Raw genomic sequence first — 12,788 nt, 5'->3', positions numbered from 1 at the left:
CTGCATTTTCAGTGACGTAGTAATTACATTATAAGTGGCGTAGTAACATGATCAGTGGTGTAGTAATTACATTATAAGTGGTGTAGTAACTACATTGTCAGTGGTGTAGTAACTACATTATCAGTGGTGTAGTAACTACATTTTAACACGTAGGCTTTCGCGACCAGTATCTATAATAAAGGGTTTTTTTGGGTGAGATTGTAAATGTTGTGGCTTGGCTCTCCAACACACCAGTGCGCTACACTAGTGTAGTGTCTTTAAAAAATACTCACACCGACACGTTGTAACAAGTCACCTGCTTACACTTTGTTCACCTATTGCACCAGTTGTAGGCACTCCGATAACTATCTATACTGTCACTTATGCTTAACCTCTCCCCACTCTTATCTACCTTTCACCTCCCTTATCCGCCACTCAGCAGCTTTGCTCTCAGTAAGTCCGCACACAGCATCTTTGCACGCAGCGACTCTACACACAGCGTCTTCACACACAGCGTCTCTACACACAGCGTCTTCACACACACCGACTCTACACACAGCGTCTTCACACACAGCGTCTCTACACACAGCGTCTTCACACACAGCGACTCTACATCTCCACCGCTGCCCTCACCTACGCTCCCTCAGACCCACTCACCCATCTGTCCTGGGCGGGGGGATCAGCCAACACCCACCTAGCGGCAGCGGCGAGATGTCTTCACACTTGGTCCCCGGCAACAACAACTCCCTCTCCGCTCGCGCACACACCCTTATATCCCTCTGCTAATTATCCGAGACCTCTCATGCATCTCTTTAGGCTCTTGCCAGGCCGGCGCCTGTTGGCTGTTGTATATGCCCCCCTTTCCATCTTAATATTAGCAAGTAATGTTTCAATACATATAGATACATATTTCTATTGTTTCTTTTAATTTTAATAATGAATAAAAACACCAAACCAGGCCTCAGCATGGCATGTGGAGGTCATATTTACCTTGACCCACTAACACGATTTTGACGTTCAGAGCCCTCCCAGGGTCAGAGGGAGCAGATAGCAGAGCACAGCGGATTGCAAGGGGCTGACGTAAACACAAAGCCAGGGTCACTGGGAGGTTGCGTTAGCCTAGATCTAGTTAAGTCAAAAAAGCTAATTGGTTCTGCATTACTATTAAAGTAACTTAAAGTCGGAATTTAACGACAGGGTAGGCTAAAGTTATTGATCTTCACACCCACTTCAATTGAACCCTGCCACAAGCTATGTCAATGTAACCATCACCCGTCTATTAATTTAATATGAAATGTATTTCCATATTTTAGTAATTTCTATACGACTTGACCCGAAGCCTATAACAATCAGGTTTTCCTAAGTCAACATAAATGCTCTAGCCTCCACCCATACGCAAATAATAAGCCGGGTTAAAGTAAGAGTAGAGAGGAAAAGAAATGCAAGAGCACAGCAAAACTGCAACGTAAGCAAAGGGCGATGTTAAACCCAGGGTCGGAGAGAAAGGGAAATCCCGGCCGTCTTTGTATCCCTGCAGCGCGGGGTAGGCGTGTGTATATGCTTGGGGAAACACGAGTCAAACACCACAACGAGAAGCTGACTCAGACCTTGGATTAATACAGACTCATAACTGTGGAACTCTGATGAAATGAAATGTTAACTTAAAACTGTTTAACCATTTCTTTGTGCGTCGGTGAAAGTCGGAGGGAATATCGCCCCTCTCTCCAGGTTGTGCACCCAGACAGAGAGGCGCCTTCGAGACAATTTATAACATTTGATTGTTTTACTTGTGGGTTTTATGGTAGGAGTATTACAACGGAATATACCGTGGGTGATGCACAAGGACACACACTGACACACGTACGGACACACACACGGGCACAGACACATACGGACAAATCCTGACACAGCAAAAATCGAAAGAAACCCCGCCTTGTGGGCAGGATCCGAGTGAAGGGATTTTTGGGCATAAAAAGAGGATCCTGAGCATTGAAACCCCAGAGTTCGACTGGGTGGGGGGGGGGGGTCACCAGAGTTCGACCAGGGGGGGTCGACTCTCGGGAGACAGTTCGACTCGGAGGAGTTCAACTCGAGGGAGTTCGACCAGGGGGGTCGGAACTCGGGGAGTTCGACCAGGGGGGTTGGAACTCGGGGGAGTTCGACCAGTCGGCTCGACTCATCAGCAGTTCAAACTGAGAACGAGAGGAACAGGTCGCGAGCCGGCGAGCTGCAGAGCAGGGCGCGGCGAACAGAGGCCAAAGTGGCCCCGTCGCTACCCACTGACGTTGGCAAGACTCGCAAGGTAGTGAGGCGCCACCGAGTGTGATTTTAAAAGAGCTGAACGAGTATTGCTGAAAGTTTATTCGACTTTGAGTCCAGCTGCACAGCGACCGACGCACCAAGCAAGAGCTTCTGCAAACCAGAGTAAGAGCACGTGTGACTTGAGTCATCCAGCAGTGGAGAAAACCCTGCTTTCAGCAAACCAGCAACGAGCACGTTCGAGTTCTCCACCCAGAGAGAGGGAGCGTGCCGATGCAGCTCATCCAACAGCGGAGAGAAACTGCTGTTAGCGAACCAGCACGAGCGTGATCGCGCAGCTCATCCAGCAGTGGAGAGAGGTGTCCACTGAGCAGAACTGAGAGCGATCAAGCAACTCTCCCCCGTGGACAGAGGCTGGCTGCTGCGTGGAGGAGGGCGGCGATACGTATGATGCACTCCCACACCTCACCGCTCTAAATGGAGCGAGGCTACTTCTCCTACAAGCGATGCCAACTTCAGCGTATGGCAACGCAAAGAATTAATTCCAAACACTGACTATTCAAAACAATTCATGTTACTCAAACATACACGGGTCCTTAACCAGAAGCGAACACTCAAGTCCGTGAACCATCTGGCTGTGGAAGCATCGATCGTGTGATAACAGTCCGTCATTTATAAGTATATTCATAATTTCCCTCTTTAATATTTTGTTTTGGACTATACTTCCAATCGCATAAGTTACCAACCGATCCATCAATACGAATTAACCCTTGGCACCTTCGCCACGGAGCTACGCTCCCGGGGAGGAATCGTGCTAAACCGATTTTCTGATCATACAATCTTATTCACGAATTAATTAATTAATCTCCCGTGAGATAACACGTTCTGCCGCATACCCTCACACTAAGCCATTTCGGTAATCTTATAGTCTGTCTGGTGGATCTGTTGTTACATTTATGCCTTTGGAAATAATAACTGTTTGATTGTCTTTTTTTATGAATACCGTTGCATGTTAATCAATCGCCTGTGATAATGTGCTGACCATTTCAAGCATAATGATCGTTCATATTATAATGTATAAGCTTTTGTGTAGCATAGCATTTGCATGTCCTGACTCTCTCTCACTAACAGCAATCGCTTTATGCGGGGTCCATGTGTTATCAAAGTGAAATCGTACAGTCGTTGATGATACTGTCTTGATACCGTGTGGATACCGTGTTGAAGTTCCGAGATTGAGAGTTCACATACATATTATAGTTAAGGTTTAATTAGAAAATAAATTGATTAATACAGAAGTGGTCGTGTGATTCTTTCCTGAAATTTTTGCATAAGATCTGTATCCTGCGACGAGATAGGAACTCGGGAACCTAAACTATAAACACACCAATCCACACTCATTAAACTAAAGCGAACGATATGAACATGGGACCTGAAATATGAACACTCGGGGAGTGTTAAAGCGAGAATCATTGTATTATGCTGATCAATAATACGAAGTTAGACGAGGCCGAATTGACACTAGCGTAACTGCACACGATTGATTGCGTTATCCTGATTGATAACCCCACCTCGTCAACGAGGCAGGGCCTGATTATCATAAAGGCTATCATTAACACAACCACACCCACTCGTATAAATTCATACGATTACCTCTCTAATTAGCATAGTTATACGCATAATTGCACGAATTAACATAATTTCGGATTAATTATGCAAATTTCGAATTTCATTTAATTTTCAATATTTTTCATCAATTTTCACACACCCACATATACAACATGGCCCATCAATCCACCGTTATCTCCCGTCTCCCTGGCAACACCTCCGGTCTCAACTTGCACAACTGGTCGACCCCGTTTGCACCTGCTTCACCCCTTAACAACTGGCGGTTTGTCCGTGCAACCCCCATGTTGCACACGTGCACCTGTTTGCTCTCAGTTGCCCTCGGGTTAACTGTGCGCACCACGTATTTCACTCCTCTACATCCCCCCCCCCCCCACAAATAAAAACACAGCCGTCCCGCCTGTCAAATCTATGCAAGCGCGCGTATGTGTTATGACCAACCCATGAACTAACGTAATCATAAGCAGTGACCGTGGAAGAGTAAAGAACAACAACAATAAACAGTAACAAGGGAATGTGACGGCATGAACAAACCGTCCTATTATCGCAAAGTGAAATCATCGAGTGTGTGCGGCAAGACCGTCCCCGCGGGTAGAGATGGTTTTGCTTGGTTGTGAAGAATGGTCCGCTGCAGGAGTCCTCAACGCTCCGTCCGTGGGCTTTCAGCTCTCCGGTCCTGTATATTGCGGCAGGAGGTGTTGAAGCCGGAGGATGGATGCGGCGGGGACACTCCGGTCCCACGGCGACAGTCGATGGCGATGCGGCCTGTGCAGCCACACCTCTAGCAGGTACGATAAGGACGCCCAGGCGGCTGGCTCAGCCTGGGACACCATTCCCATGCTGATGGGCGCAGGCCAGCGCTCCTTCCCTCCGTTCCCCGGGCGAAGGAGGCGCACGCCTGCTCGTGCACTGCCGGCTCCGTTGCGCCGGCCGCCACCACCGGCCGGTCTTTCAGGTTGAGGTGCACTTGGATGCCGCGGGCTACCCGCAGAGAAGTCAGGTTGTCTACTTCTTCCACCGCGAGGGTGACCCCCAACTCCCAGGCCAAGGAGAGAAGCCATTCCAAGGCGAGGGATTCCAAGGGGATTCTGTCCATGCGAGGGAAAGCCGCGTGCCCCAAGGCGAGGAGAGCACTGCAATGGGCCAGCGGCGTTTCGTTCTCACCCCGTAGCCTGAATCTTCTCCGAACATTAGACGGGGGATCAAAAATAGCGTCCATCTTCGGTGTAGGCGCGCGCGAGGGTCGCTCTATCCGACTCGGGGATGGTTAAAAAGGCGGCTAACGAGTCATCGTCGAGGGCCGTGGGAAGAGCTTGAAGCGCCTCCGGGGATGTCCATCCCAGGGAAATGTAGGCGGCCTCGAATCGATGGCGAAAAGCCGTCCAATCTCCTCCTGCAGCAGTGAACTGACGCACCGGTGGCAGCCGTCGGAACTTGGGAACAACCTCCACCTTGGAAGCCGTCGGCTGCTGCTGCGGTGCGGGCTGATCACCCGAAATGGCGGACGAGTGGAGCATGGCTGCAGCCCCCGAAATGGCGGGAAGGTCCAGCGCTCCAGCCGTCTCGGTCAGGACAGCGGCAGGAAGCGCGTCTTGGCGTCCAGTGATCACGCCACATTGATCACGCAATGTGGCATGATCAGCTGCAGCCAATGATGGCTAAGCGGAGCGTGACGTCACGAATAATACAAGTGGGCTGAATTTATTTTGTGTAACACATTTTCACTAAGCAACTAAATATTTGTGTGTTGCCAATTTTTTGACGCTAGTGCGAACCGGTCTGTTACACTGTGTGTGTCTTGACCCCTGCCGAACCCCGGAGAGTGACTCAACGAACCCTTGGGGTTCGATCGAACCCAGCTTAAGAACCACTGGCCTATAGACTAATACCGCCCATAGACTAAACACTGCCCATAGACTCAACACTTCACCATAGACTCAACACTGCACCATAGACTCAACACTGCACCATAGACTCAGCACTGCACCATAGACTCAACACTGCCTCATAGACTCTACATTGCCCATAGACTAACACTACCCATAAACTAACAATACCCATAGACTAAACACTGCCCACAGACGCAACACTGCCCATAGACGCAACACTGCCCATAGATTCAACACTGCCCATAGACTCAACACTACCCATAGACTCAATACTGCACCATAGACTCAACACTGCCCATAGACTCAACACTACCCATAGACTCAATACTGCACCATAGACTCAACACTGCCCATAGACTCAACATTGCCCATAGACTCAACACTGCCCATATGTTGTGACGTCGGGGATGTCACTGTATGGTACCGGCCCGGAAGGGCCGTTCCGTTCGATGTTCCTACATCGTGGACAGCACCGTGTGGGTGGCTGTGTGTAGCACCAGCCCTAGCGTGGACAGCACCGTGTGGGTGGCTGTGTGTAGCACCAGCCCTAGCGTGGACAGCACCGTGTGGGTGGCTGTGTGTAGCACCAGCCCTAGCGGGGCTTGGTGAGCACCGGGATAGTGCGGGCACCACGCACAGCGTGTGGTGGGGGCTCCCACGAGGTGGAGTGGGTGAGCGTCAGCCCAGGGGCAGGGTTGCCCCGGGCCATGGCACTCTGGTTGACCCCGTAGACACGTGATCCGGAGAGTCCACACAAGGGGCCCCAGGTGGGGGGGGGGGGGGGGGGGCTAGTGGGTGATCACGTGTCCAGGGAGAGCTCTTGAGAAGGATTGAGAAAGAACAAGAATGCTCGAGAAGGCGGGCCGGGCCGACGGCGGAGCGGCCCCGACCGTAGAGGGATATAAGGCAGGTCCCTGAGAGGGACCGGGGTCGCTGAATTCTACAAGCGGGAAGCTCAACACCTACAAGCTGGAAGCTCTACACCTACAAGCTGGAAGCTCTACGTCCTACAAGCGGGAAGCTCTACACCAACAAGCTGGAAGCTCGACACCTACAAGCTGGAAGCTCTACACCTACAAGCGGGAAGCTCAACACCTACAAGCTGGAAGCTCTACATCTACAAGCTGGAAGCTCTACGTCCTACAAGATGGAAGCTCAACACCTACAAGCGGGAAGCTCTACACCTACAATCTGGAAGCTCAACACCTACAAGCGGGAAGCTCAACACCTACAAGCTGGAAGCTCTACACCTACAAGCAGGAAGCTCAACATCTACAAGCGGGAAGCTCAACACCTACAAGCGGGAAGCTCTACACCTACAAGCTGGAAGCTCAACACCTACAAGCTGGAAGCTCTACATCTACAAGCTTGAAGCTGAACACCTACAAGCTGGAAGCTCAACACCTACAAGCTGGAAGCTCAACACCTACAAGCGGGAAGCTCAACACCTACAAGCTGGAAGCTCTACATCTACAAGCTGGAAGCTCTACACCTACAAGCTCAACACCTACAAGCTGGAAGCTCTACACCTACAAGCGGGAAGCTCAACACCTACAAGCTGGAAGCTCAACATCTACGATCTGGAAGCTCAACACCTACAAGTGGGAAGCTCTACACCTACAAGCTAGAAGCTCAACACCTACAAGCGGAAGCTCAACACCTACAAGCAGGAAGCTCAACACCTACAAGCTGGAAGCTCAATATCTACAAGCTAGAAGCTCAACACCTACAAGCTGGAAGCTCAACACCTACAAGCGGGAAGCTTAACATCTACAAGCGGGAAGCTCTACACCTACAAGCTGGAAGCTCAACACCTACAAGCTGGAAGCTCTACACCTACAAGCTGGAAGCTCTACACCTACAAGCGGGAAGCTCAACACCTACAAGCGGGAAGCTCTACACCTACAAGCTGGAAGCTCAATATCTACAAGCTAGAAGCTCAACACCTACAAGCTGGAAGCTCAACACCTACAAGCTGGAAGCTCAACACCTACAAGCGGGAAGCTCAACACCTACAAACGGGAAGCTCAACATCTACAAGCTGGAAGCTCTACACCTACAAGCTCTACACCTACAAGCTGGAAGCTCTACACCTACAAGCTGGAAGCTCTACACCTACAAGCGGGAAACTCAACACCTACAAACGGGAAGCTCAACATCTACAAGCTGGAAGCTCTACACCTACAAACGGGAAGCTCAACACCTACAAGCTGGAAGCTCAACACCTACAAGCTGGAAGCTCTATACCTACAAACGGTAAGCTCAACACCTGCAAGCTGGAAGCTCAACACCTACAAGCTGGAAGCTCTACACCTACAAGCTAGAAGCTCTACACCTACAAGCGGGAAGCTCAACACCTACAAGCTGGAAGCTCAACACCTACAAGCTGGAAGCTCTACACCTACAAGCTGGAAGCTCTACACCTACAAGCTGGAAGCTCAACATCTACAAGCTGGAAGCTTTACACCTACAAGCTGGAAGCTCAACACCTACAAACGGGAAGCTCAACACCTACAAGCTGGAAGCTCAACACCTACAAACGGGAAGCTCAACATCTGCAAGCTGGAAGCTCTACACCTACAAACGGGAAGCTCAACATCTACAAGCTGGAAGCTCAACACCTACAAGCTGGAAGCTCTACACCTACAAGCTGGAAGCTCAACATCTACAAGCTGGAAGCTTTACACCTACAAGCTGGAAGCTCAACACCTACAAGCTGGAAGCTCTACACCTACAAGCGGGAAGCTCAACACCTACAAACGGGAAGCTCAACACCTACAAGCGGGAAGCTCTACGTCTCAAGCTGGAAGCTCAACACCTACAAGCTGGAAGCTCTACACCTACAAGCTGGAAGCTCTACACCTACAAGCTGGAAGCTCTACACCTACAAGCTGGAAGCTCAACACCTACAAACGGGAAGCTCAACACCTGCAAGCGGGAAGCTCTACGTCTCAAGCTGGAAGCTCAACACCTACAAACGGGAAGCTCAACACCTACAAGCTGGAAGCTCAACACCTACAAACGGGAAGCTCAACATCTACAAGCTGGAAGCTCTACACCTACAAACGGGAAGCTCAACACCTACAAGCTGGAAGCTCTACACCTACAAGCTGGAAGCTCAACACCTACAAACGGGAAGCTCAACACCTGCAAGCGGGAAGCTCTACGTCTCAAGCTGGAAGCTCAACACCTACAAGCTGGAAGCTCTACACCTACAAGCTGGAAGCTCAACATCTACAAGCTGGAAGCTCAACACCTACAAGCTGGAAGCTCTACACCTACAAGCTGGAAGCTCAACATCTACAAGCTGGAAGCTCAACACCTACAAGCTGGAAGCTCTACACCTACAAGCTGGAAGCTCTACACCTACAAGCTGGAAGCTCAACATCTACAAGCTGGAAGCTTTACACCTACAAGCTGGAAGCTCAACACCTACAAGCTGGAAGCTCAACACCTACAAGCTGGAAGCTCTACACCTACAAGCTGGAAGCTCAACATCTACAAGCTGGAAGCTCAACACCTACAAGCTGGAAGCTCTACACCTACAAGCTGGAAGCTCTACACCTACAAGCTGGAAGCTCAACATCTACAAGCTGGAAGCTTTACACCTACAAGCTGGAAGCTCAACACCTACAAGCTGGAAGCTCTACACCTACAAGCGGGAAGCTCAACACCTACAAGCGGGAAGCTCAACACCTACAAGCAGGAAGCTCTACACCTACAAGCTGGAAGCTCTACACCTACAAGCTGGAAGCTCTACACCTATAAGCTGGAAGCTCTACACCTACAAGCGGGAAGCTCAACACCTACAAGCAGGAAGCTCAACACCTACAAGCTGGAAGCTCTACACCTACAAGCGGGAAGCTCAACACCTACAAGCTAGAAGCTCAACACCTACAAGTGGGAAGCTCAACACCTACAAGCGGGAAGCTCAACACCTACAAGCGGGAAGCTCTACACCTACAAGCGGGAAGCTCTACACCTACAAGCTGGAAGCTCTACACCTATAAGCTGGAAGCTCAACATCTACAAGCGGGAAGCTATACGTCTCAAGCTGGAAGCTCTTCGTCCTACGAGGCAACCACGTGGTCGGAGACCCGATTGAGTGTCCGACTCTTCGTAGCAGGAACCCCTCTGTATAGAGTAGTTAGCTGGGTGGCCACCACCCTCGGCTGTATCGGGTAAAAGGGCTGTTACCCCTTTGTGTTATGGTGTTACAATAAATGTGTTGCCTCTAAAAGGAACAACGTCTGCTCCTGAGTTGGACTCACTACACATACACTAAACACTACCCATAGACTCAACATTGCCCATAGACTCAACAACTGCACCTCCGATTAGCACGGTTGGCTACATACGGTGTGAACGAAGTTCAACAGACACACACCTTGCATACCTCCCTTGAGCCCAGTCGCAGGGATCCACTGCTACCCTCCACATTCCTAAAGGCAGATACATCTAAGAAATGCAATGTGAGATACAAACATCGAGGCAACTATATAGAACTAGGGCCATTGCCCACACCGTCAAATATTATACACCAATACCTCGTAAGGCTGCGCTGTTGTTGTTGTGTTGCGTTTTTTTGGTTAATTTGTGCACCACTGCCAACGCAGTGTCCCCTGGTACGGGCACGCCTCTGATAGCGCTGCCTCCCATAACGCCGTTTTCGTTACAGTTGATCTTTGTCCAGGAGGAACATTCCTGGGGTAGCGATGGCAAGTTCTCGCTCTAACGCGTGGCGGTGTTCACACTGCAACGCGTTTTGGCTTTGACGCGGTTCTTCCATCAGGGTGCACTTCTTGCACAACGCGGAACGCACGCACCGTTATGACGCGGAGGGCACGCACCGTTATGACGCGGAGGGCACGCGCCGTTATGACGCGGAGGGCACGCTGCCATAACGTGGCTATTGAGCGGTCGACAACAAACTACCTTCTTGAGCTGCGCGGCTGAGCGGTACAGCGATACAGGACGTGGAATGATACGGTAACGTGGTGGCGTGCCGTCAGCTATCTGTTCGCCATCTTACTGCGTTGTGTGCACATCGGATTTCGCCAAACTTTATAGTTACCTTATTTATGGGGAAAGAGATTTTTGCGGACTGAGTTTTTCACTTTAACGCCCGGCACTTGTCAGGAATGCATCTACCGTGGAGCGGAGGGCTTGCCGTATTAGCAAGGCCCCACACGCGCGCTGCCGTTACTGCCGGGTGCGTGGAGTTCAACGCGAGTGGTGATGCGCCAGCTAAAGAAAGGCAGGCTAGTGCATGTGCCCGTGCATGTGCACGTGCATGTGCACGTGCGTGTGTGACCGTGCGTGTGCATGTGCACGTGCGTGTGCCCGTGCGTGTGCCCATAAGTGTGCCCGTGCGTGTGCACGTGCGTGTGCCCGCGCGCCACACAATCAGCGCTGTGGCAGGCGAAAAACGAATGCAGCCTCTCAAGCTCCCGACGCGTCTTTATTGGCGTCTTCTTCGCCCGAGAAAATATACAAATAAAAACCAGACGAGCTCGCCAGCGCCCGATTGGCCGACAAAGGCACACAGCCACGAGGGGCCCTGCACGCGGCAGCCGACGGGCGAGCGACGATGTGACCGAGCGCTTGAGCGACGATGCGTGGTGACGGGCGAGCGACTGAATCCGTGCCCGAATGAGCGAATGGGCGACTGAGCGAATGACCGGCTGAATGAGTTGAGCGAGCGATGAGGCTGCCCGCCCTTCCACAGCCAAAATTCAGCAACGGTGACCGCCAACCCGCGCCCACTCGTCCCCAGTCTCCCACGTTACCTTCAAACGACTCGGCATGTTTCGCGCCTGTGGGCGAACGTGCTTAAGTTTTAAAATGGCAAAAAATAGTGAGACGTTTCAACACGTCCCGATGTGTGGGAAATGAGCAGCATCTTGCAAGGGTCACCCCCCAGCCGGTGTCACGGCTACTGAGCGGGTAGGGGGGGAGGGATCCGTGGTACCAGGGACCGTGAAGACTGAACCCCCCCCCCACTCCGCTCCCCACTCCTCCCCCTCCTCTGAGATGACGCGGTCGTTACAGCCCGCCGGAATCCCGCGCCGAGGAGGAGCGGCGTGGGAAGAGTCACTCCCAGTCGTCCAGCAGCCTGCGCAGGTCCGCCTGCACCTGGAGACAACGAGAGTGGCACGCCACGAGCGTCACACCCGGCCCGGGGCCAGCGGGCCACGCGCTCCGTCTCCACGCGCTCCGTCTCCACGCGCTCCGTCTCCACGCGCTCCGTCTCCACGCGCTCCGTCTCCACGCGCTCCGTCTCCACGCGCTCCGTCTCCACGCGCTCCGTCTCCACGCGCTCCGTCTCCACGCGCTCCGTCTCCACGCGCTCCGTCTCTACGCTCCGTCTCCGCGCTCCGTCTCCACGCGCTCCGTCTCCACACGGTCCATCTCCGAGTTCCGTCTCCCGTTCACGACCGCGGCCACGGGAGAGCGCATGGGGCGGGGCGAGGGGAGGAGGGAGGAGTAGGGGGAGGAGGATGAGTAGGGGGAGGAGGGAGGAGGGGGAGGAGGAGGAGAAGTAGGGGAGGAGGAGTAGGGGAGGAGGAGTAGGGGGAGGAGGAGGGAGGGGAGGAGGAGTAGGGGGAGGAGGGAAGGGAGGAGGGAGGGGGGAGGAGTAGGGAGGAGGAGTAGGGGAGAGGAGTAGGGAGAGGAGGAGGAGGAGGAGGAGTAGGAGTAGGGGGAGGAGAGTAGGGGAGGAGAGTAGGGGAGGAGGAGTAGGGGAGGAGGGAGGTGAGTAGGGAGGAGGAGTAGGGAGGAGGAGTAGGGAGGAGGAGTAGGGAGGAGGAGTAGGGGGAGGAGGAGTAGGGGGAGGATGAGTAGGGGGAGGATGAGTAGGGGGAGGAGGAGTAGGGGGAGGAGGAGTAGGGGGAGGAGGAGTAGGGGGAGGATGAGTGGGGGGAGGAGGAGTAGGGGGAGGAGAGAGGGGGAGGAGGAGTAGGGGGAGGAGGAGGAGGGGGAGGAGGAGTAGGGGGAGGAGGAGTAGGGGGAGGAGGAGGAGGGAGGATGAGTAGGGGG

The 12,788-nt window shown here is 52.5% G+C and overlaps 1 protein-coding gene across 1 annotated transcript in view; it reads right to left on the bottom strand.

Annotated features, from left to right (window-relative positions):
* Window positions 1-5,063: 5,063 nt before the first annotated feature.
* The window catches only part of LOC116955041 (uncharacterized), a 58,640-nt gene continuing 50,915 nt past the window's right edge, over window positions 5,064-12,788 (bottom strand). Inside the window, exons 12-13 of the mRNA XM_076052592.1 lie at window positions 11,922-12,146; window positions 5,064-5,452 (exon numbers count right to left, since the gene is read on the bottom strand). Of these exons, the coding sequence (XP_075908707.1) occupies window positions 5,064-5,452; window positions 11,922-12,146 (614 nt within the window). The remainder of the gene's footprint in view (window positions 5,453-11,921; window positions 12,147-12,788) is intronic.

The sequence above is a fragment of the Petromyzon marinus genome, chromosome 57, assembly GCF_048934315.1.
Source record: "Petromyzon marinus isolate PM22_M1 ecotype Great Lakes invasive population chromosome 57, UKy_Petmar_22M1.pri1.0, whole genome shotgun sequence".
NCBI lineage: Eukaryota > Metazoa > Chordata > Hyperoartia > Petromyzontiformes > Petromyzontidae > Petromyzon > Petromyzon marinus.
The sequence above is the reverse complement of the archived record's forward strand: the minus strand, read 5'-3'. Positions and strand labels throughout refer to the sequence as shown.